General features: G+C 36.8%; 1 protein-coding gene across 3 annotated transcripts in view; it reads left to right on the top strand.

Moving 5' to 3' along the window:
- Nucleotides 1-23,108, top strand: part of KATNAL1 (katanin catalytic subunit A1 like 1) — a 78,321-nt gene that overhangs the window by 7,428 nt on the left and 47,785 nt on the right. For all 3 annotated transcript variants that reach the window (XM_036458159.2, XM_045588483.1, XM_036458157.2), the window contains exons 2-3: nucleotides 4,096-4,271; nucleotides 6,551-6,711. In XM_036458159.2, the coding sequence (XP_036314052.1) occupies nucleotides 4,110-4,271; nucleotides 6,551-6,711 (323 nt within the window). In that variant the 5' untranslated portion in view covers nucleotides 4,096-4,109. The remainder of the gene's footprint in view (nucleotides 1-4,095; nucleotides 4,272-6,550; nucleotides 6,712-23,108) is intronic.

Raw genomic sequence — 23,108 nt, 5'->3', positions numbered from 1 at the left:
GGAGGTGAAATATTGTGCTGGGTGAAATGGATCAGTCAGAGAAAGACAAATATCCTATGATTTCACTTATATGTGGAATCTAAAGAACAACATAAGTGAATAATAAATAGACTCATAGATACAGAGAACAGACTAATGGTTGCTGGTGGGGAATTGTGAGGACTGGGTGAAAAAAGGTGAAGGGATTGAGAAGTTAAGTTGGTAGTTACGAAATAATCACGGGGAAGTAAAGTACAGCATAGTGAATATAGTAGTCAATAAAATTGTAATAACTATCTCTGATGCCAGATGTGTACTGGAAATACCACTTTATAAAGTATATGATTGTCTCATCACTATGTTCTATTCTTAAAATGAATACAAAGTAATAGTGAATGTAAACTGTAATTAAAAAATTTAAAAATTATATGATTGGTTTTAAACATAATAAAACACCTTACATTTTTGGTATAAACTCCAGTTGGGCATAATGCATTATCTTTTATATACATTACTGGATTTGATTAGCTAAATTTAAAAATTTTTGTATCTATGTACCCAAAGGATATTGGTATATCAATTTATTATAATATCTGGTTTTGTATCAAGTTAAGCTTGGTCTTAAAGTATGAGTTGGATGTTTTTCCACCTCTTCTTTTTTGAGAGAATTTGTGTAGAATTGGTTTTATTTTTCCCTTAAATGCTTGGGAGAATTCACTAGTGAAGCATTGGAACTGGAGTTTGTTTTTTTTGTTTTCTTTTTTTTCCGATAGATCTTATATTACAAATTGAATTTCATTGATTGCTGTAGGACTATTCTAATTAATTACTGTATTTTTTCTGGAGTAAGTTTGGTATGTTGTGACCATAAAATTTGTTAATTTCATTAAATCACCTTTTACCTTTTAATTTTGCTGAAGTTTGTAGTAGTAGCTCTTCCTTTATTCTGGTTTTGGTAACTTAGGTTTTCTTTCTCCCTTTTGTGGTCAGTGTCACTAGAGGTTTATCAATTTTAATGATTTTTCCAAAGAACTAGCTTTTGGCTGTGTTGAAATTTTTTGTTGTTTGTTTCTGTTTTATTGATTTCTGCTCTTAACTATATTATATTATTTCTTCTACTCTTTTTGGGTTTTAATTTACTTTTGTTTTTCCTAGATTCTTATGACAAACTGAAAGCAGGAGTTGGCGAACTACAGTTTGGGGCCAAATCCAGCCTGCCACTTGTTTTTGTATCACCCATGAACTAAGAATGGTTTTTGCATTTTTTTTAATGGTTAAAAAGTCAGAAGAAGAATACTGTTTTTGCAACATGTAAAAATTAACTGAAATTCATTAATCAGTGTCCATAAATAAAGTTTTATCGCAACACAACCACATTCGTTTACATATTGTCCATGAGTAGTTTTGTACTAGAATGACAGAATTCAGTAGTTGTGACAGAGACTTCTGTTATATTCTCACTAGAGTGAACATTTGCATTTGATTAAATCCATGCACTCAGGGCAGGGGGGAGGGGCCTGGCCATTTCAGTGCCGACTAATGTTTGAAGTGATACGAAACTGTTTTATGTAGCTTTCCACGCAGTCAAAAGTTAAAGAAGTGAGATCTTCATTACTCCCCCACTCCACTGGATTTGCAGTACATGTATTTTCTGTGCTCACATTACAGTCTTAACATAATTTTTCAGACTTTGATGCAAGTGCAAAGAATATTTTCATATTACAAATTACGTTTTACTGTGCAGGTGAGGCATTTCCTCCTCTCTCGGTTGGAAGAGGTTAATCTGCCATGTATAATGACATGCAAAGACACTATCAGAAGAAGAGATTCCACACAGTGGTTATGCTGAACGAAATCATATTCTTATGATTTGATATCAGTATGCGACAGTATCTATCTGGGTAAAAAGACGTTGTCAAACATGAAATACATAAAATTTCATTAAAGTAATCATTAATGTATGAACATTTGCATTTGATTTTTTAAAACATCCTCACCTGAGGATATGTTTACTGATTTTAGAGAGTAAGAAAGAAAGGGAAACATGGATTGGTTGCCTCCCATTTGTGCACAGACGGGGATCAAACCTAAAACGGACGTATGTACCCCCAACTGGGAACTGAACCCACAACCTTTTGGTGTACAGGACGACACTGCAAACAATTGAGCCATACTGGCCAGGGTTGCATTTGATTTTGATGTTCAGGATCAGTAATTTTGCATCCCAACTAAGTGAAATATTCCTCCTCCCCCACAGAGTTTAATTTTCATTAGAAGACCTGTTTTACAAAAAGTTGTGCTCAGCTATTATCAGTATAATATTTTGAATTTCATCAATAAAAATTGTGCAAATTTTGTCTCATTGTGTCACTCACTTAAACAATGCCCTCAGTATTGCCCGTCAGTCCTTAAAACCTAAAATATTTGCTGTTTGATCCTTGATAAAGTTTGCTGACTGTTGCTTTACATCAAGGTATTTTTATTCTGCAAAGTTATGTACCTGCACATAATAGCAGAATTAATGCTTAGTCTCACAGTGACTTTAAAAGAAAATATAGAACAGTTTTGTTTCTATTGGATTTATTAATTGCAGATTGTTCACTGTAAAAAGACCTCCCTGCTTTGTGTTAATATTTAATTTGAGAAGAGGCTTTCTACGGTTCTATATTCTGTTATTAATCTACAGAATATTGGAATTTCTTATTGTGTAGAAATAGTGTACAATTGGCTGCAATGTAATTCTCAAGTAACATAGATGATGCCTTCAGTGAACCTATGCTTGGTGAAGGGGCAAATAAACATCCAAAAACACATAAAGGAAACATCTTTATTTTCAAGAAAGTACTGTAGTCACTTACAATGCCTAGAACTAGATGTGGTTAATTTTGAGGCAGAGTGTTAGAGCCCCTTAAGAACAGATAAGGGACAAAGGAAGAGCCAAACTCGAATTCCCTCAGGGAGGCATGGAAAAATACTGCTATTTGATTTTCTCCTCTAAGGGTATTCATTGGTCTACTGTTTGAGGAAATAAGAACAGGCAATTTGGACTTCTTCCCGGGATGTCATTCTTCTGTATCTCTGTAGTTCCTACTCTGTAGTCTTTTTATTTATTTATTTAAATAATATATTTTTATTTATTTCAGAGAGGAAGGGAAAGGGAGAGGGAAAAACATCAATAATGAAAGAGAATCATTCATTGGCTGCCTCCTGTACACCCCACACTGGGGATCGAGCCCACAACCCAGGCATGTGCCCCTGACTGGAATCAAACCTGGGATCCTTCAGTACCCGGACTGACGCTCTATCCACTGAGCAAAACCAGCCAGTAGTCTTGAGTGGAAAGTATTTCTGCATGGAAGTCTGGAAAGATTCTGGGAGATGTTTAGAAAAGCTGGAATGATGGGCTGGGGAGCTTTGGTGGAAACCATAGTTTCAGATGATGGTCTTATAGCATCTTGTAGAATGGAAAATATTAGTGATAGTTATTTGCACAGACAAAAAAGAAAAAATGATAGAGAATAGCAGGATCATGGGTGATTACAGTTGAACAAAAAGAACTCAGGTAGTTTAATTCATAGAATTTTGATCAGATTTAAGTTATATGGCACATTAAATGCACATAAATGATGCGTGGACACTATAGGCTGATCTGTTAAAATGAGTTTCTTCAGTATGACTTTTTGTTTTTAGGCCAAAAGTTTTAGTGAGAATTTTTGCGGTTTTAATTGACATAATTGGAAAATATGTGATATTCATATATTCCTACATTATCAAGAATAAATTGAAAGAAATTAAACAAGATCATCTTTAGTACTATTATTGCAGCTTGTTGTCATTACAAATGAGCAAGGAAAATCAGTACCTGTAACATGAATCAGTAGTTCAGAGCTATGTAATTTCTCATTATTGTCTTAGGTGTTCTTTTCTGAACTCCTTTGTGCTGTCAAAATTAGAAACTTTGTTCAGTATTATAAGATGCATTCAGATAACCTCAAACAAAGAGAAAACCATTTTGACTTTCCATGTAGTTTTAAGCTGATATTTTAAAGAATAATAAAAAATACCTTGAAGTCAGTGCTGAAAACTTAATAAAAAGTCATTATATTTAATTTTTAGGTCTCTGAAAGAAGATGAACTTGGCTGAGATTTGTGACAATGCAAAGAAAGGCAGAGAATATGCACTTCTTGGAAATTATGACTCATCAATGGTATATTACCAAGGGGTGATCCAGCAGATTCAGAGACATTGCCAGTCAGTTAGAGACCCGGCTATCAGAGGCAAATGGCAACAGGTAAGGTCACATTATTCAGTGAGTCAGGGCAGCAGTCTATTCTTGAAAGATTGGAGCTTGAGATGTAAATAGTTCTTACTTGTCTGAATACTGAGGTATATTTAAAATGCACTCTGAATAGTTTTCTCTCTTGCCCAGATAATATTTTACATATATTTTTTTTATTTCATGATACATACTTCAAAGACACATAATCCTAACTAAACCTATTTTATTTTTTAAAAAATTTCATGATCAGTTGCCTAATTATGAGTACAAACTTTTGAAATAAATTATTGCTACTTGCCCTTTCCCCTTTAAGTTCTACATGTATTTTGACCTATTTCATAAAACTTTTCTTTTAAGAAAGTTTATTCTTCTTTTGAAAGATTCCTTACAAATACAAAAGTCAGTAATCTAATAAAAAACACTAATATATCAATATTTGCTTTCTCTTGACTATACAACTTGATTTTATAATAGTACAGTTAATAAGACATTGAATTATAATTTTTCCACTTATTCTTAAAACTTAAAATCCTTTTAAAATTATAAGTACAAAGTCAAGTATTTCTTTGAAGGTTCCATTTTACGTACTAAGGTCTTTTAAGTGTTTCTTATAATTTTTCCACTATTCAGAAATTGATGTTTTTAAATTTGTAGGGTAAATTTGGCTTATTTTCTGACTTAAGTGTTACCAGATTATGTTGAGTGAGAACAATATACTTGCTCAAACTCAAGTTTAAATTTTTAGTTGTTTTCCTCTATCCTGCACACTATCCACAGATAAGAGTGGTTTAGTAATCTAGCATGGAAATATTCTTGACACGTTCTTAATTATATTAAGTACAATAGTTGCCATTTTTATTCAGATATTTCTATTGTTTCCATTAAGTTCCTGAAATTTCATTGCTTCAAGTATATCTTGTAATTGCATATATGAACTTTTCCTAGTTTTTCTTTGATTCTGCATCTCCTTAATATGTTCCTTTCTATATATATTAAATTGATGACTTAATTTAAGGTGATGATTCTCTCTTCCTTCCTCTCTCTTTTCTTGAACAATATTACATATTATTCAAGGTAAAGTTCAAGGTACATTTCTTTTTTAAAAAATATATTTTTATTGATTTTCCACAGAGAGGAGGTAGAGTTAGAAACATTGATGAGAGAGAAACATCAACCAACTGCCTCCTGCACACCCATACCAGGGATGTGCCCACAACCAAGGTACATGCCCTTGACCTTTCAGCCTGCAGACTGGTGCTCTATCCACTGAGCCAAACCGGTTTTGGCTAAGGCACATTTCTTATGCTCTGCTTTTACAGTAAAGTGTGCATTCTGATTAAAAAAAAAAAAAATTAGAATTGTTAAACTGAATTTATAACTCTAATTTTCAATCTATTAGTTATTTGCATTTGAAAATTAATTTTGGCTCAGAGTTTCAAAACACAAGAATTTCCATACACTAGGTGCTCAATGAGATTTTTTAAATATAGGAAAAGTCTGGCCTTTGAGCCCAAAATAAACTTTGCCCAGGACTTGAAAGAATTTAACAAGGCCCAAAGAATTCAGATTTTAGATGAAGGAGAATTTAAATAAAAATTAGTAGTGTGTTATTCGTATAGTATTTTACCACTTCAGGCGTTCATATGCCCATGATAAGCAGGCATTTCATATTTAGTGAGATTGGGGACAGGAAATGCTGGTCAAAAATTTGGTTGATAAGTTTTCGGAAGCTAGCTCTGTCAAGTAGCTCAGTTGGTTAGAGCATCGTCCCAATATACAAGGTTCTGGGTTTGATCCCTGGTCAGGGCATCTACAAGAATTAACCAATGAATGCGTAAATATATGGAACAGCAAATTGATGATTCTCTCTCTCTTCCTTTCTCTAAGATTACTAATAAAATTTTTAAAAACTGTTTTTTTAAAGTTATTTCCAAGTATATAAAAATGATTTAGTATTAATATTATAGCTCTCTGGACTGGCTAACTTATTACTGAATTAGTTGCTTGTTTTAAATTATGTTTATGGTCATTATATTCCTTGGTAGAAATAAAGTTTCATTATGAAGGTGTATTAGTAGTTCCCCTGTGAAAAGGTATTTAATTATGTCGTTTTTCAAACTAATTCCTACCCCTCTGTCTATATCACTTTAGTTATTTGTTTTTGGATATATACATATATATATATTAATGACTCATGTTGTGTACTTTGAAAAACATTTAAGGAAACTTGCATTCTATAGCAATTGATATAAACTTGAAATAATTTCTGGCATATTATTATTTTTTTTAAGGTTCGGCAGGAATTATTGGAAGAATATGAACAAGTTAAAAGTATTGTCAACACTTTGGAAAGTTTTAAAATTGACAAGCCCCCAGATTTCCCTGTGTCTTGTCAAGATGAACCATTTAGAGATCCTGCTGTTTGGCCGCCCCCTGTACCTGCAGAGCACAGGTAAATGGGACTTCATGTTCTCTTTAGGTACTTTTGTAGCTAATTAATATTCACAGCAAAGAGAGTGAAGCTTTATTTGAACAAAGGATGAAAAGTCTCTTGGGAGGCATATAAATATAATATCTGTGTATATTTTTTACACTTAGGGATTTACAGAATTTGTATTTGATAAAGAACATAAGCCCTATATCTTGCTTTTACAATGTTTTGCTACTGTACTTATATAACAATAGAAATCTACTAGTCCTAAAAATTTTCAGTTAAATGAAATATTTTAGACTTCATAATATCAGCATCAAAACTTGGATGGCATTTTTGCTTTAAAACATTTTTGCTTTGAAAGACATTTAACAACTTCAGATGAAATGATAGACAAATTGGATTCATCTGGTTGGGTTTACAGCCAATTTCCAGAATCCTAGTGTTTACTACTTCTTAAAGGTTAAAGGTCAGATTTCCTAATGTGGCATATAAAGCCCTTAAGAGATGCACAGACTGGGCATCAGATGCTCAGTCTGTGCATCATCTACATAAACCTCTCTCTTCTCATTCTTTCCTGTCATCTTGTCTTTGAACAGTTCTTTAAGGAATACTAATAGTCCCAATCTAAGCAACTTATATTCATTAAGTCTCAGCTCAAGTATATTTCCTCCTCTCTGTAGCCTTTTTAAAAAAAAATCTATTTTATTGATTTTTTACAGAGGGGAAGAGAGAGGGATAGAGAGTTAGAAACATCAATGAGAGAGAAACACTGATCAGCTGCCTCCTGCACACCCCCTACTGGGGATGTGCCCGCAACCAAGGCACATGCCCTTGACCGGAATCGAACCTGGGACCTTTCAGTCCGCAGACTGACGCTCTATCCACTGAGCCAAATGGGTTTTAGCTCTGTAGCTTTTTAAAAAATTTGTCCAGGCATGATGGCTTGTCATAGAGTTGGGTTGCATTTTTTGGTATTTGTCATAGAGTTAGGTTTGCATTTTTTGCATCACAAGATTAGAAGCTTTGCAAAGTCAGGACTATGCTTTTTATTTACTCAAAACAAAATATCAAACTTCCATGGTCAACAGAGGATTTGGTACTTAGGCATTCAGCCAACATTGAATGAATAACTCTATTAATTCCACAGATGAGAAAGTGAGGCCTGAGGGACTCTGACCAGTAAATTAGGCTAGATTAGGATTTGAGTTTAGGTCTTTCTAGCTTTCATTTCCCTAGATTGTGAAAGTGGTATTGTGGCCAGAGTGTTGTAAATAAGTTTCCCTTTGGTCTGTAGCTATAATCCTGTGTTCAACTTGCTGAAGTTTCCTAAAAGTATTTAAAAACACTGTGAAAAGTGGTTAATTTATTCCTTCAGGTTTTTACCCACTGAGTTAGGGATAGATTTATGATTTCCACTATATAAACACTAAATGATGATCCCTTTTTAAGGTCTACAACAATATAGTGCTTTCCTCAGACGTAACTACCTCCAGGTGTTTTGGATTAAGGTAAACCATTATCCCTCAAAAGGCAATGTTTCAAGAGCCATAGGATTGTTACTATGGAAGTGCCAAAGTACATACTGAAAAAAAAGAAATAATTTCACTTTTATTTATCAAAGTTTGAAAATTTGTCTATGTGTATATACAATATATATAACAAAATACCTTGTTTTTTTTTTCCTGAAAGTCATTAATTTAGAAATATGCTTTGTTTAAAGCCAAAAGATGGCAACAATTGATATAAATGTGGAAATTTAAGGTGTAGAATGTATTTTGCATTATGATTACTTCTATATCATAGCAAACACCTTTATCACATCACATAATTATTATTTTAATATTTCTCCTGGTGGGAACAGCTAATATCTGTTTTTATGAGTTTGGCTGCTTATTTATTTATTTACTTTCAAATTTATCTTTATTGTTGTAAGTAATACAGATCTCTTTCTTTTCCCCCCATTGGCCCCCTCCATACTGCACCCACTCTCCCTAGGGCTTCACCACATTATTGTCTGTGTCTGTGGGTTATGTGTATATGCATATAGGTTCTTTAGTTAATATCTCCCTACTCCCACTCCATACCCCCACTTTCCCTCTGAGATTTGTCACTTTGTTCCATGCTTCTATGTCTCTGGATCTATTTTGTTTGTTTGTCAGTTTATTTTGTTCATTAGATTCCACAAATGGGTGAGATCATGAGGTACTTATCTTTCTCTGACTATCATATTTCACTTAACATAATACTCTTCCAGGTCCCTCCATGCTGTCTCAAATGAAAAGAGATCCTTTTTCTTTCTTCTTATTTTTTTTTAACTGCTGCATAGTATTCCATTGTGTAAATGTACCACAGCTTTTTATCCACTCATCTGCTGATGAGCACTTGGGCTATTACCAGATCTTAGCTGTTGTAAATAGTGTTGCTATGAACATAGGGGTGCATATATTCTTTTTAATTGATGTTTTGGGATCTTAGGATATATTCCTAGAAGTGGGGTCACTGGGTCAAATGACAGTTCCATATTTAATTTTTTCAGGAAAATCCATACTGTTTTTCATAATGGCTGCACCAGTCTGCATTCACATCCTCACCCGCCCTTGTCATTTATTGGTTTGTTGATGATAGCCATTCTGAAGGTGTGAGGTGATACCTCATTGTCATTTTAATTTGCATCTCAGATAATCAGTGACTTTGAGCATTTTTTCATGTATCTCTTGGTCATCTGCATGTCCACTTTGGAGAAGTATCTATTTAGATCCTTTGCCCATTTTTTATTTGGATTATATTCCTTTTGTTAAAGATACTTCAAAGAAAGAGAATTACAGGCCAATATCCCTGATAACCATAGATGCTAAAACTCAAAAAACATTAGCAAATCTGATCCAGCAAAAAGATCATACACCATGAACAAATGGAATTTATTCCAGAGATGAAAGGCTGGTACAATATTCAGAAATCAATAAATCAATAAATACATTGCAAACAAATTGAAAGATAAAAATCATATTCTATATAATAAAAGGCTAATATGCAAATTGACCAAACAGCATAACAACTGGTTGCTATGACACACACTGACCACCAGGGGGCAGATGCTCAATATAGGAGCTGTCCCCTGGTGGTCAGTGTGCTCCCACAGGGGGAGTGCCGCTCAGCCAGAAGCTGGGCTCACAGGTGCTGTCTTAGGACTGATGTCCTAAGCTGTCAGTTGGACATCCCCAGAAGGCTTCTGGGCTGTGAGAGGGCACAGTCGGAGCTGAGGGAACCCCCACTGAGTGCACAAATTTTGTGCACTGGGCCTCTAATGTTGAATAAAAGTGGTGAAAGAGAGCACCTTTGTGCTGTTCCTGATATTAGAGGAGAAGCTTTTAGTTTTTCATTGTTGAATGTGTTAGTTGTGGGCTTGTTATACATGGTCTTTATTATGTTGAGGTTTATTCTTTCTGTATCCAATTTGTTGAGGGTTTTTACTCATGAAAGAATGTTGTATTTTGCCAACTGCTTTCCCTGCATCTAGTTGGATGATCATATAATTTGTTATCTTTCATTCTATTATTATGTTTGGATGCACATATTTATTTGCATATGTTGAACCACCCTGGCATGCCAGGGATAAATCTCACTTGGTCATTTTTAATACGTTGTTGAATTTGGCTTGCTAATATTTTGTTGAGAGTTTTTGTCTCTGTGCTCATTAGGGATATTAGTCTATAACTTCTCTATCTGTAAAACTGGGATCTCTACCTCATGGATTAATTAAGAGAATTTACTATCTAAGACAGTATCTGTCAAGTAATAAGTAATTAGAATGGCCAATTTTGAAAAAAAATACCACAATGTTCTTTCAGATAAATAAGCAACTAACAATTAAAAAAATGATAGCATCATTCACAAAATTCCTCAAGGAAATTACTTTCCTTCCTGAATAATTTACATAAATCTTTAGTTCTCTGAAACATTTTGAATAACTTTGGCAGAGAAGATACGGTTTTTTATATATCCAAGTGTCATGAAGTTGATGATCATTTTCAGGGAAAGAATGATAACTAATTATTGGTCATTTACTGAATGTTTTACAACTATTATCTTGTTTAAAACCCCAATGATCCTATGAAGTGGCTAGTGTTATTGTGTATAAGTATTACTATTGCTAATTTACTATTATAAACCCCAGTTATAACTGAGGAAATTGAAGCTGTAGGGTTTGTAATTTTCCCAGTTATCTGAACAAGAAAGGGGGACAGTTAGGATTTGAACCCAGATCACCTCAAGTTCAGGAGTCTTATTTATATCCATTCTGTTGTGATACTTAATTATACACATCAGTGATATCTGTTGGTATCCTATCTAATAAAAGGGTAATATGCAAATTAACCATCACTCCATTACAAAGATGGCGGCACCCATACCCACAAGATGTAAAGCGCCCAGTCCTCTCAGCCCCACCAGAGTCTCCCAGTCCTGGGAGGGCTTGTGGGGGGGACCGCTGAGAGTGGGCAGCGTGAGTGGCCTGGTGGAATGCTTGCTTTGTCGCCGTGCCCAGCTCAGGCCGGTCCCCCAGAGCCGGAGTGGACATGGACAGGGACAGGGGGGCCAGCCCGCAGCCTCCGTGGCTGAGCACAGGCCCAGAGAAGAGATAGTGGGCCCGCCTCCCGCGGAAGCAGCGTGGGTCCCTCCTGCCCCCCGGGAAGCAGTGCTGTGGTTCCTGCCGGCTCCTGCGAAAATGCCGGGTGGCCTACTACATGCGATATTGCGCGATGGGCTACTAGTGTTCTTATATCATTTCTGTATTCTAGTATCCACTTGATTAAATTCTTATTAGAGGTGATAGGAAAATAAAGATGCTGAAAATGTTAAATTTAATAAATTTTTATATTGTAAGTATAACTTAAGAAATTACAGTGGAAGTCCACAGGAAAATAGAATTGACCTTATTTTGCACAAAATGTTTCCTGGATGCATCTGATGTGTTTGGCATTAGGCATGATTTTGGTAGCCGGTTCATGCCTTTGTCCTTTTCACTTCATAGACTTTTAACTCACAGCTTGTCTCTTATCCTTGTTACTGGACACTATGGTACTTGGTATACTGTGAGTTCCAGCAGTGGTGTTGGAAGTTATATCTTATGTGTCATGTTTCTGCTGAGCTCAGTCATGATCCTTTTCAATCACCAGCAGCTGTTTGGATAAAGCAAAACAACTTTTTAAAATGAGTTAGATTCGTTGTCTTAAACCTGAGGAAATTGAACTACAAAAGTAGGATTATGATGGGAGGTAGTGGCAATATTAGCATTAAATGCCTAAGAGAGGAAGTCTACAGGTCATTCTTAGTGTCCTAAGTTAAAATCTATCTTGTATTATTAAATTATGTTATACTTTATGTTATAATAAGTTTATTCTCTTTAATGAGACCATTTATTTATTTTTTATTAAAAAATTTGTTTTTAGAGGAAGAGAGGAAAGGGGAGAGAGGCATCGATTTGTTGTTCCACTTATTTATGCATTCATTGCTGGGTTCTCATATCTGCCCTGACTGAGGATTGAACCTGCAACCTTGGTTTATTGGGAGGATGCTCTAAGCAACTGATCTACCCAGCTCAGATGAGACCATTTTATTTTATTTTTTCATTGATCTTCCGAAATTCCTGAGGGTATTTTTTCCTTTGATTTTTAGAGAGAGTGGAGAGGAGGGAAGGAGAGAGTTAGAGAGAACCATTGATATGCATGAAATACATCAATTGGTTGCCTCCTGCTTGCACCCTGACCACGGCGGGATTGAACCTGCACCCAGGTACGTGCCCTTGACTTAGAATCAAACCTAAGACCTTTCAATGTAGGGTTGATGCTCTAACCAGAAAGCAGACCTGCCAGAGGAGGATGAGAACATTTTGAAATGGTGTTTCCCATTGAAACCTGAAGCCACAAAACTAGGATTTTCTGTACTGGAGCAGTATTTGACATACTAGTATATATTCAATAAACTATTCTTTACTTAACTTAAAAAATAAATAAGTTGCATATTTTCGGAGAGATGACAGTAAAAATAGGACACACAAGACTGAAGTTAATCTTTGGCTTATCCTATGTAGGTAAACTAGAACTCTGATATGCCTTCTAATGTTATTTCATCTGGAATCAGGGGAAATAGCATAATGTGTTTCTGTGCACATATAGATAGGAAGAATGCTTTGTATCAAATTTGTGTTATTCCGTAGAATGTTAGCCAAGGGGAAATTCTTACTGACTTAGTATTAAAGCTATTGGTTTCTGTTCTTAGGGTATCCAAATAGGTTAAGTAGCTGCTAGCATTTAAAATTCCAATTCGTGGTGGAAAAAGATCAGTTAAGACCAAGGTCAAGTATCAATAGACAGTAAACTACCATCTCATCCTTATACGTATTTCACCTAAGCTCTGGCTCAGTTATTTTCTGGGGTTTAGGAGATAAGAGAGCAAATTTTTCTATCAGTTCCACCACTAATTGAGTGGTCCTCCAAATTAAGTTTGCTTTTCTGCATCTCATTTTTCTCCTCTGTAAAATGTATGTTGTGATGAAATTGTTTTGTAAAATTATTTTGATGTCTTATTGATCTATCCAACATATTTTATGAACATTCATAATATGCTAGCCATTATCTCTAGCCCTGTGTAAAGTATAAAGGTAATAATCCTCTCCCTAACACACACACACACACACACACACACACACACACACATACCCCTTGCCTTAAGAAACCAATAAGAGAAAATAATCCAGACATCCTGGGAAATCTGAGTGGGATGCTGGAACCTATTGTATGTCAAGTATTGTGCTAGTACTATGCTATGATGGAGAAACACTCTGTCCCTGCCCTCTTAAGCATACAGTCTTAGAGTAAAATAGGTGTGAGAGCCAGTACTGAGATAGAATGTACTAGATTTGGTGATTAATGAGATATAGAGAATGACAGCAAAATTGAAACAGATAATGAAATTTCTAGATCAAGCTATTGAATAAGAATTGGAAATGAGAACCAGAATTTAAGAGAGATTGAGATTAGTGGTGGTTATTTAGAAATCACCAACAAGGGAATGAATTTTAAGAAAGAAAATATTTAAGGTCATTCTTTGTATGATGGAATACTTTATTTGCTTAATATGATTCACAGGTTGAGATTAAACTCATTTTCTTAACATTCTGGAGTAATATTCTCTCCCAAAATCCTTTTTATGGAGAAAGGAATGGACTCTATTTTTAGACTCTTGATAGCTGTAGGTAGCAGTGCTAATGAACTGCAATAACTGACATTGTATTCTTGACTGTGAACCAGGTACTGTACTAATAAGCTCTTTACATGGTTTATTTCTTAATTGTCACAACCACCCTCTAAAACACGTGTCAAACACAAGGCCCGAGGGCCAAATCCGTCCCACCAGGCCTTGCAATGTGGCCCGCACTGCGCTGTCATCACTGCACTCCGCTGCGTTTCCATCACAATGACAGTTTTTATGACTGTTCAGTAAACCATTTGGCCCACGATTTAGGCTGGATTTTAGATTTTGGCCCCTTCTCTGATTGAGTTCGACATCCCTACTCTAAAAGAAGAACCATTTTTTTATCCCTGGTTTTTGTTTTTTTTGTTTTTTTTGTTTTTTTTTTTTTTTTTTTTTTTTTAAGACATTGAGGTTTAAAGATTCTAAGCAACTTTATCAAATTCTGTGTGTAGGTCAAATAAAGTAGGATTGATAATGGAAATGGGTTTAGCAATACGGAGCTTATTGGTGACTTTGATGAGTATTTTGAATGGCATGGTGGAGAAAAACAGAGTGGGTTCAGAGAGTGGAACCAGGCGGATTGAAAACAATGAATATATGCAATTCCTCAATTAGTCATGCTGAAAAGGGGAGCAGAGAAATTGAGTGGTAGTTGGGGAAGACATGAGTCAAGATTTATTGTTTTGGAAGGGAAGGATGCTTGTAAGCTGATGAGAATGCTACAGAAGGATGGAGAGCATGGAAAATGTGTGGGAGCCAATGGACAACTATGAGCAATGTCCTTGAATAGATGAGAGGAGATGGAACCTGGTGGTCCAGTGGAGAGGGGCATAGACAGCTGATTCAGAGTAACGGGAGGGAAGACGGTTAGTTATATGAGTGTGGATGCAGAGAAGTAGGTATTATACATTTGCAGATGAGCACTTGTGGAAGGTCTCTTCTTATTACTTCAGTGAGGGAGATAAAGCAAGCCAGGTTGTCTGAGAGTGAGGACAGGAGATAGATGTTTCTGATGGTGTAGATTCTGATCTGAAGTATGCCAAGAGTGTGAAGTCATTCCATTTGGCTGTTTTATTTCTTTTATATTTTCTCTAGGGAAATCCTTATTTTATAGGATTCAGTACTCGTATAAAATCTTCATTTTGGGAATTCTAAGTATTTATTACAGTAAGTGCCTAAGTACTTGGTATTTCTGTCATTTTTTATGTTACAGAAAGCACAACTGAAAGGTAGAAATTTTAATTAATTAGAGGTGAAGTAAGAAATGGAACAAGATAGTGGTATGTCGGAATGAAATCATAACACATCACTTAAACATATTTATTCAAAAAAACCTTTGCCTTGTTGCATGTTATCCACTGTCAGTTTCTTTCTTTGTTCTTTTGGTGTCTGCTAAACTGTACACTGTACATCTATTGCCTTCCACTGTCCCTTTTCCCTTAACAACAGAAAATCCTGGATCATTGCAGTTTTGGGGCTTAATTCTTTTTTTTTTAATATATACATATATTTTATTGATTTTTTACAGAGAGGAAGAGAGAGTGATAGAGAGTTACAATAGAAACATCATTGAGAGAGAAACATCGACCAGCTGCCTCCTGCAAACACCCCCCCCCCCCCGCCCACACACACACACACTGGGGTCATGCCCACAACAAAGGTACATGCCCTTGACCAGAATTGAACCTGGGACCTTTCAGTCCACAGGCCAACACCCTATTCACTGAGCCAAACCAAAACAAATTCCTATATGTTTTATAAGATGAAGCACTATTCAATGAGCCAAACCGGGCTGAATTCTTGAGGATAACATCATAGTATAATAGTGGAATGCCTCTTCTCAAGACAAGTGTTTAACTTTTGTATCACTTGATAAATTTACTATCTTTCTTCTTTGGAATGCTGCTCTTATGGCTTCTGTGATATTACACTTTTTTGTTTTTCTCCTGTTTTTCTGTCTCTGACTGTGGCCTCTTCTGTCTTATCTCCTCTTCTTGTTCCCTAATGCTCATCCTACTGCTCTTCCTGTATTCAGTTCAGCTCAACATATTCAGCATCTACTAGGCAGAATGGATGCAAAGAACAGGAAGCTGGTTCCTGCCCTATAGGAGTGCAGGTTCTAGGAAGGCTGTTTCCTTTGCCCAGAGCTAAGTTAATAAACAGGCTTTGAGGATTTCATCCTAACTCTGCCCTTTAGTGTCTGTGAACTACCCATTCAACCTTTCCCTCTTTTCCTCTTTTATGAATTAGGGATCAGTACTACAGTTACCTCATGGGGTTATTTTGAGAAGAAAATGATTAAATACACCAAGAAACATGTAAAGAACAGTCTGGCACATAAGAAGTGCTCAAGAAATACTTGTAGTTTTTATTATCAATTCCTCTGCCCCCTCACCCCTATTCCAGTTGATATTCAGATGGCTAATGCCCTCACCTCATTTAGGTCTTTGTTCACATGTCACCTGGAGAGTTTTACCCTGATTACCTTATTGCTGCCTTACATTCTATTGTGTTTATTGTTTATTGCCCCCACTATACTGTAAGTTCTGTAAGGTTAGAGCCTTTGAATTTTTCACTGCTGTCTCTTCAGCACCAAGAATAGTGCCTAACACAGTGTGGCACTCAATTAATGTTTGTTGAGTGAATGAATAAATAAAATGCTTATTTAGATTTATCTGTGTATTTACCAGTTGTTTTGTTCACCATTTCTTGTATTTCACTTTTTCTAAATTCAGTTTCTTCTTTGCTAAGGCATATTCTTTAATTGTTCCTACAAAGGTCTCTATTAGTGGTAGAACCCCAGTTTTGTTCTCAAAATATCTTAATTTTCCTATCATTTTTAAATGATAGTTTAGAATATAGAATACTAGATTGGGAGTTATTTATCCACTGTGCTGTGAAAATATTAGTAATAATATTATTTTGCCTCTGGCTTACATTATTAGTCTTCTAGTTATTTGTTTATAGATAACTTCTTTAATCTCTCTCATTATTTTTATAGTTTTACTAGACACCTGGTGCATGAATTCATGCACAGGTGGGGTCCAGCTGGCCCATCCCAATTGGGGCAGATCAGGCTGGTCAGCAAGAGGAGACATGGGAGGTTGGATGGCTGGCCCCGCCCCCCAGTTGAGGTGGAAGGGGTCTATCAGGGGCAGGGCTGGCCATGGGTGGTTGGCACACCAGCCCCACCCCCTACCTACACTATACACATTTTTTAAAATTTCTTTTTCTTTTTGCTGTTCTGATTAGGTATTTTTTGCTTTCTTTTATTCCAAATTGCTGACTTTATTCTCAGCTTCATCTACTCTGTATTGATTTCCTGTAAATTATCCTGCATTTCAATTAGTGTATCTTTTATTATTGATTAGTCCTTTTTATATGCTATTGAGGTTCTCACTAAGTTCATTGAGCATCCTAATAACCAGTGTTATGAACTCTGCATCTAATAGATTGCTTGTCTTCATTTTGCTTAGTCTTTTTCTGGAGTTTTTTCCTATTCTTTCATTTGGGATATGTTTCTTTATCTCCTCATTTAGGCAGCCTTCCTGTATTTGTTTCTCTGTATTAAGCATAGCTGTCTCATCTCTCAGGCTTAGTAGAGTAGCCTAATATAGTAGGAGTCCTATAGGGTCTAGTGGCATATTCTCCTCTATTATCCAAGCTGGGTACTCAAGGCGTGCTGCCTCTTCATGTGTGGGCTATGTACACTTTTGTAGTTGAGCTGTTGGTACATCATGGGAGGGGTTTACCCAGGCCTATCAGCTGCAAGGATTGGCTGTGGTCTCTGACCACTTATCTTGATCACCAAGGAGGATCACCTGTGCAGAGGCTCACCATCCAGAGCATGTCTTATATTATTAGGGCTCTGGTGCCTGCTGAGTCCACCCCTTGAGTATTTAGCTTTTGGAGGTGATTGGGTGGTGATACTTCAACGTTATCTGAAGCTGTCTACTGGGTGCACTGGCTCTGGAGCCTCCAGGGAGATGCAAGCCAAGGTCAGCTACCACCTGTGTTCTGCTCCAGTGCCACCTGGCCTAAGATACAAAGCAATCTGCAGATGGCTACCTCTTGTGCCGGGCCTGGAGGTTCCTACCTATCAACCAAGGCTGGTTGCTGCTAGTGCCAGGCCTGGGGCCATTTAGAGAGTCATATAGGGCTCACTGAGACCAGATGCTGCTTGTGTGAGAGATTTTGGGAAAATATGAAGCATGTAATACTGTCAACAATAAAAAGATACATACTAAAAACAATCTGAGCATAAGCAAGACGGGTCAAAGCTTCAAAGGCTATGCGGACTCTTCAGTTAGGAGCTAATGCATCTGGTGACTTTAAGTTGAAGCCAATCCTCATTTTCCATCCTGACAATCCTGGGGTCCTTAAGAATTATGCTAAATTTATTCTGCTTGTGTTCTATAAATGGAACAGCAGAGCATGGGCGATGATAACACAGCTGTTTGTAATATGGTCTACTGAATATTTTAAGCCCACTATTGAGACCTACTGCTCAGAAAAAAAAAAAAAATCCTTTTAAAACATTACTGCTCATTGACAATGTACCTGGTCATTCTAAAGCTTTGATAGAGATGTACATGGGAGTAATGTAGCTTTAAAGCCTGCCAACTCAGAATTCATTCTGTCCATGATCAGGGATAGTTTTGACTTTAAAGTCTTATTACTTTAAAAAATACATTTTGTAAGGCTATAGCTAGCATTGATAATGACTCTCCTTATGGATCTGAGCCTCGTAAATTGAAAACCTTGTGGAAAGGATTCACCATTTTAGCCGAATGGGGCTGATGTCATTACAAATATTTGTGATTCATGAGAACAGGCCAAGATAACATTAGCAGGAGTTCGGATGAACTTGTTTCCAACCATCATGGATGACTTCAAGGGGTTCCAGACTTCAGTGGAGGAAGTAACTGCAGATGTGGAAATAGCAAGAGACCTAGAATTAGAAGTATGTCTTAAGATGTGACTAAATTGCTGCAATTTCATGCTAAAACTTTAATGGATGGGGAGTTGCTTCTTAAGGATGAGCAAAGAGTGATTTCTTGAGATGGAAACTACTGGTGAAGATGCTGTGAGGATTGTGGAAATTATAACAAAAGACTTGGAATATTACACAAATTTAGTTGATGAAATAGCAGCAGGGCCTGAATGGATTGCCTGTGGGTAAAACGCCATCAAACAGCATTGTATGCTACAGGGAAATTATTCATGAAAGGAAGAGTCAGTCAAAGTGGTAAACTTTATTGTCTTATTTTAAGATATCTTCACTCCTACTGCAATCTTCAGCATCCACTACCTCAATCCATCAGCAGCCATCAGTATCAAGGGAAGAGCTTCCACCAGCAAAAAGATTATGACTCACTGAAGGCTCAGATGATGGTTGGCATGTTTTAGTAATAAAGTATTTCATAAGTAAGATGTGTTATGTACATAGTTTTTTAGACATAATGTATACTTAATAGATTACGATAAGTCTAAACATAACTTTTATATGCACTGGAAAATAAAAAAAAATCTTGTGACTTGCTTTATTGTGGTATTCACTTTACTGCAGTGGTCTGGAATCAAACTGGCAATATCTCTGAGATGAGCCTTAAAGGAATGATAATCAATAAATTAATAAAAAATCAGACAACCTGATTGAAAAAGAATGGACTAAAGACTAGGATAGGTCCTGTACAAAAGAAGACATGTACATGGCCAATAAGCATATTGTTGGAAAGGTGCTCAACCTTCATAGTTATTCTGAAAAGGCAAAGTAACACCACAATGAAATACCATTACCCTCTCTACAAAATGGCTAAGATGGAACAGGTGGCAGTCAGACATTGTTGATGGAAGTGTAAACTGGCATCACCACTTAGGAAAACTGGCTGTATATGTGAAATCTAATCTTCCATATATCCTATGATTCAACAATTCCAGTCCTGGGTACATACCCCCCCCCAAAAAAAAAAAAAAAAAAAAGAATGTTTGTGTTTACCAATATTCATAGAAACTTTAATAACAACCTCAAACAGAAAACAAAGTGTCTTTTAAAAGTAGACTAGATAAGTTGTAGTATACTATTCATTCAATAGAATACTATGATACACAGCAATGGAGAAAGATCATCTAATACTATCTGCAGGCACATGGATGAATTTCACAGGAAATGTTGTAAGAAAGAAGGCAAACATAGAGTTAATGTACTATAGAATTACACTTACATGAAACTAAACAGGAAAACCTAATCTGTGATAACACGGCCAATGCAGTGATTATCTTAGGGGCTGATAATTGCCTAAGAGGGGCCATGAAAAGCCTTCTGGAATTTTGGGAAATATCCCATCTTGATCTACTTGTGGTTATGTGGTATGTACTTTTATTAAGTTGTGTCTTTAATATATGTGCATTTTACTCTATATATGTTATATTTAAATGAAAAATAAGAAAGGAGGTTTGGGGCTGAGTAAAAAAGGTGAAGGGATTGAGCAAAAAAAGGTGAAGGGATTGAGCAAAAAAAAAAACCAAAAAACCACACAATACAACAACACAGGCAACAGTATAGTGATTACAAGAGGGAAAGGAGGGTGGAGGAAGGTAGAGGAGAGTAAAGGGGGAATAAATGGTGATGAAAGGAGGCTTGACTTAGGGTGGTGAACACACAATACAATATACAGATGATGTAAGAAAAAAAGTTTTTAATATTATGAAATATCTCCATTTACAGAGGATGCATTTTATAAGGCTATAGCTGGCATTGATAGTGACTCTTCTTATGGATCTGAGCCTAGTAAATTGTAGATGATATATAATATGCTTGTGTAGTAGGTAATTGGTGCCCTGAGAATAAAAAGTCACCCAGGTCTAAGGTTTATAAATCTAATGCTGACTCCAGGTCTCCATGCTCTTTCTCTGTGAAAGTAGGAATAGTGTTTACAACATTTTTTAAAAATTGGTTTTTTAGAGATAAAGGGAGAGAGAGGGAAGGAGGAGTGAATATATTTTCCCCATAGATTTTTAGAGAGAGTGGAAGGAAGGGGAGGGAGAGAAAGAGAGAGAGAAGAGAGGAAGAGTGAGAGAAAGAGAGAAAAAAAACATCGATTGGTTGCCTCCCACTTGCTCACCAGGGACCTGGGATTGAACCTGCAACTAAGGTATATGCCCTTGACTAGGAATCAAAACCTCAAGCCTTTGATCCAAGGTAGTGCTCTACCCAATGAGTTAAACTGGCCAGCAAGGACGTATTTATTAACATGGCGTAGAATGAAGACATCTTCACAAAGATCCATTTAGCTTTGACTTCAGGAATTGTGGTGGGCGGTGCTGTGAGATAGTTCTGTTTCTGGAGATTTGCCAGATGGTGGTGCAATAGGTTCAACTGAGGCTGGGTCCTCTGAGCCCCACATCACTTCAACATGCTGCTCTGATGTCTTAATTCGTGTTGTAGCATAATAATTCTTCAGTTTTATTAACTCCTCAATAGATAATATGAACAATTACAATGTATGTAAGGTATAAGGAATCACAACACAGTAGCATCTATACACTCACCATGGCGTTTAAGGTAAAGGACTTTGCTGATATACCTTTGAAGCCCCCCTATGGCTCCTCTGCATCCTATGATATTTCTTCCCTCCCTTTTCACAATTGGACACTTCCGTGAATTTGGGGTTTATCATTCCCTTGCCTTTCTTTATACTTTAATATGTACATTTATATCCCAAACAGCGTCCTGTTTTACTTGGAAATACACTGAGTGTTCTTTGAACCAACATGTTCACTCAATGTGATGGTCCTAAGATTAGTGCTCTGTTATTGTATGTAGCTCTAATCCATGTTTGTGTGAACATAGGATCCCATTATGTGAATATGCAGTAATTTATGTATCTATTCTGATACTGGACATTTGGGTTGTTTCCAGGTGCTTGTTAATACAAGCAATGCTGATAAGAACATTTACCTATAATATTGACATTTAATTGTACAGCTTAAGAAGAGTATTGGATTTTCGAGGAAATCATGCTTATGATAGGATAGGGCATATTTCTTCCTATTCTTACAAGGAAATGTCCTCAAGTAGGAGAACTAAGCACAGTGTAAACAAACCTAGTCTTTTTTCTGCAGATTTACTAGTAGGAGTTATTCTCTATATTGAAATAGTGTAAGCTATACAATGTCAGTCTTTGTTTGACCATTCAGGCAAAGATGATGTTCTGTAGTCATACTAAAGTCTCTTTAAATAGAAACCAGTATAAAAGAGGCCTTGAGACTTATGTGTTACACAGCCTGGAAGCTGTCACTGAGTCCTCAATTTGAAGCATGACATTGTACAGTAGTGTGTTCCTGGAGGGAAAGTACAAAACAGAATCAACAGTCTGTTAAAAGTGTAACACCCAGCTGCAGTGAGATGGAACTGAAGACTCACCAGACACAGGCCCACTTTCTGTGAGACAGGGGACTGGCCACACATGGTACATGTGTCTTCTTGAGCAGTTTCACTCAGACTGTGCATGAGCCCATGAGAGTATTGAATGGCAGGGCAGGTCAGCAGCTGCAAACCCTGGGCATGCAGCCTGGGCACAAAACTTGGGACAACACAGCCCCAAGTAGTGGGTGTACCCTAATAGAGCACGCCAAGGGGAACATGGTCTAGAGAGGGGGTGGCCATACTTCAGGATCCACTACCATCATCCCTGAGGGAGGATGCAGCCAAGTGTTTAGGCTTCAGACTGGCTGTGTGTCTGAAGAGCAGGACCCTAAACAATGAGTCTGTTTAACAGGGGTCTGGTTGCTGATAGAGCAAATTAGCCATGTGTTCTGTGTGGAGGGGATGGTTTCTTCATTGTCCTTGACCAGACCCATGAATTGGGTTCTGGAAAGGCATTTATACATTTGCAAATATATATAAACTAGTGACCCAGTGTGTGAAATTGTGAGATCCAGACCAGCAGGAAATTGCGCGAGACCCGGGACCCCAGACCCCGCCGCACCACCATAGGACCCAGAGTCAAGCACCTGCACGTGCTTCACCATGCATGCAGCCCACCCATCCGCAAATGCCCCACTGCTCGCGCAGCCTCCTGATGGCCGGTCGTTAGGGCATTAGGGCCACTTTTTTTTTTTTTTTTTTTTAATATAGACTAGAAGACCACTGCATGAAATTC

This window comes from Pipistrellus kuhlii, unplaced genomic scaffold (assembly GCF_014108245.1).
Source record: "Pipistrellus kuhlii isolate mPipKuh1 unplaced genomic scaffold, mPipKuh1.p scaffold_m20_p_3, whole genome shotgun sequence".
Lineage (NCBI taxonomy): Eukaryota > Metazoa > Chordata > Mammalia > Chiroptera > Vespertilionidae > Pipistrellus > Pipistrellus kuhlii.
This window is presented reverse-complemented; position numbering and strand designations above follow the sequence as displayed.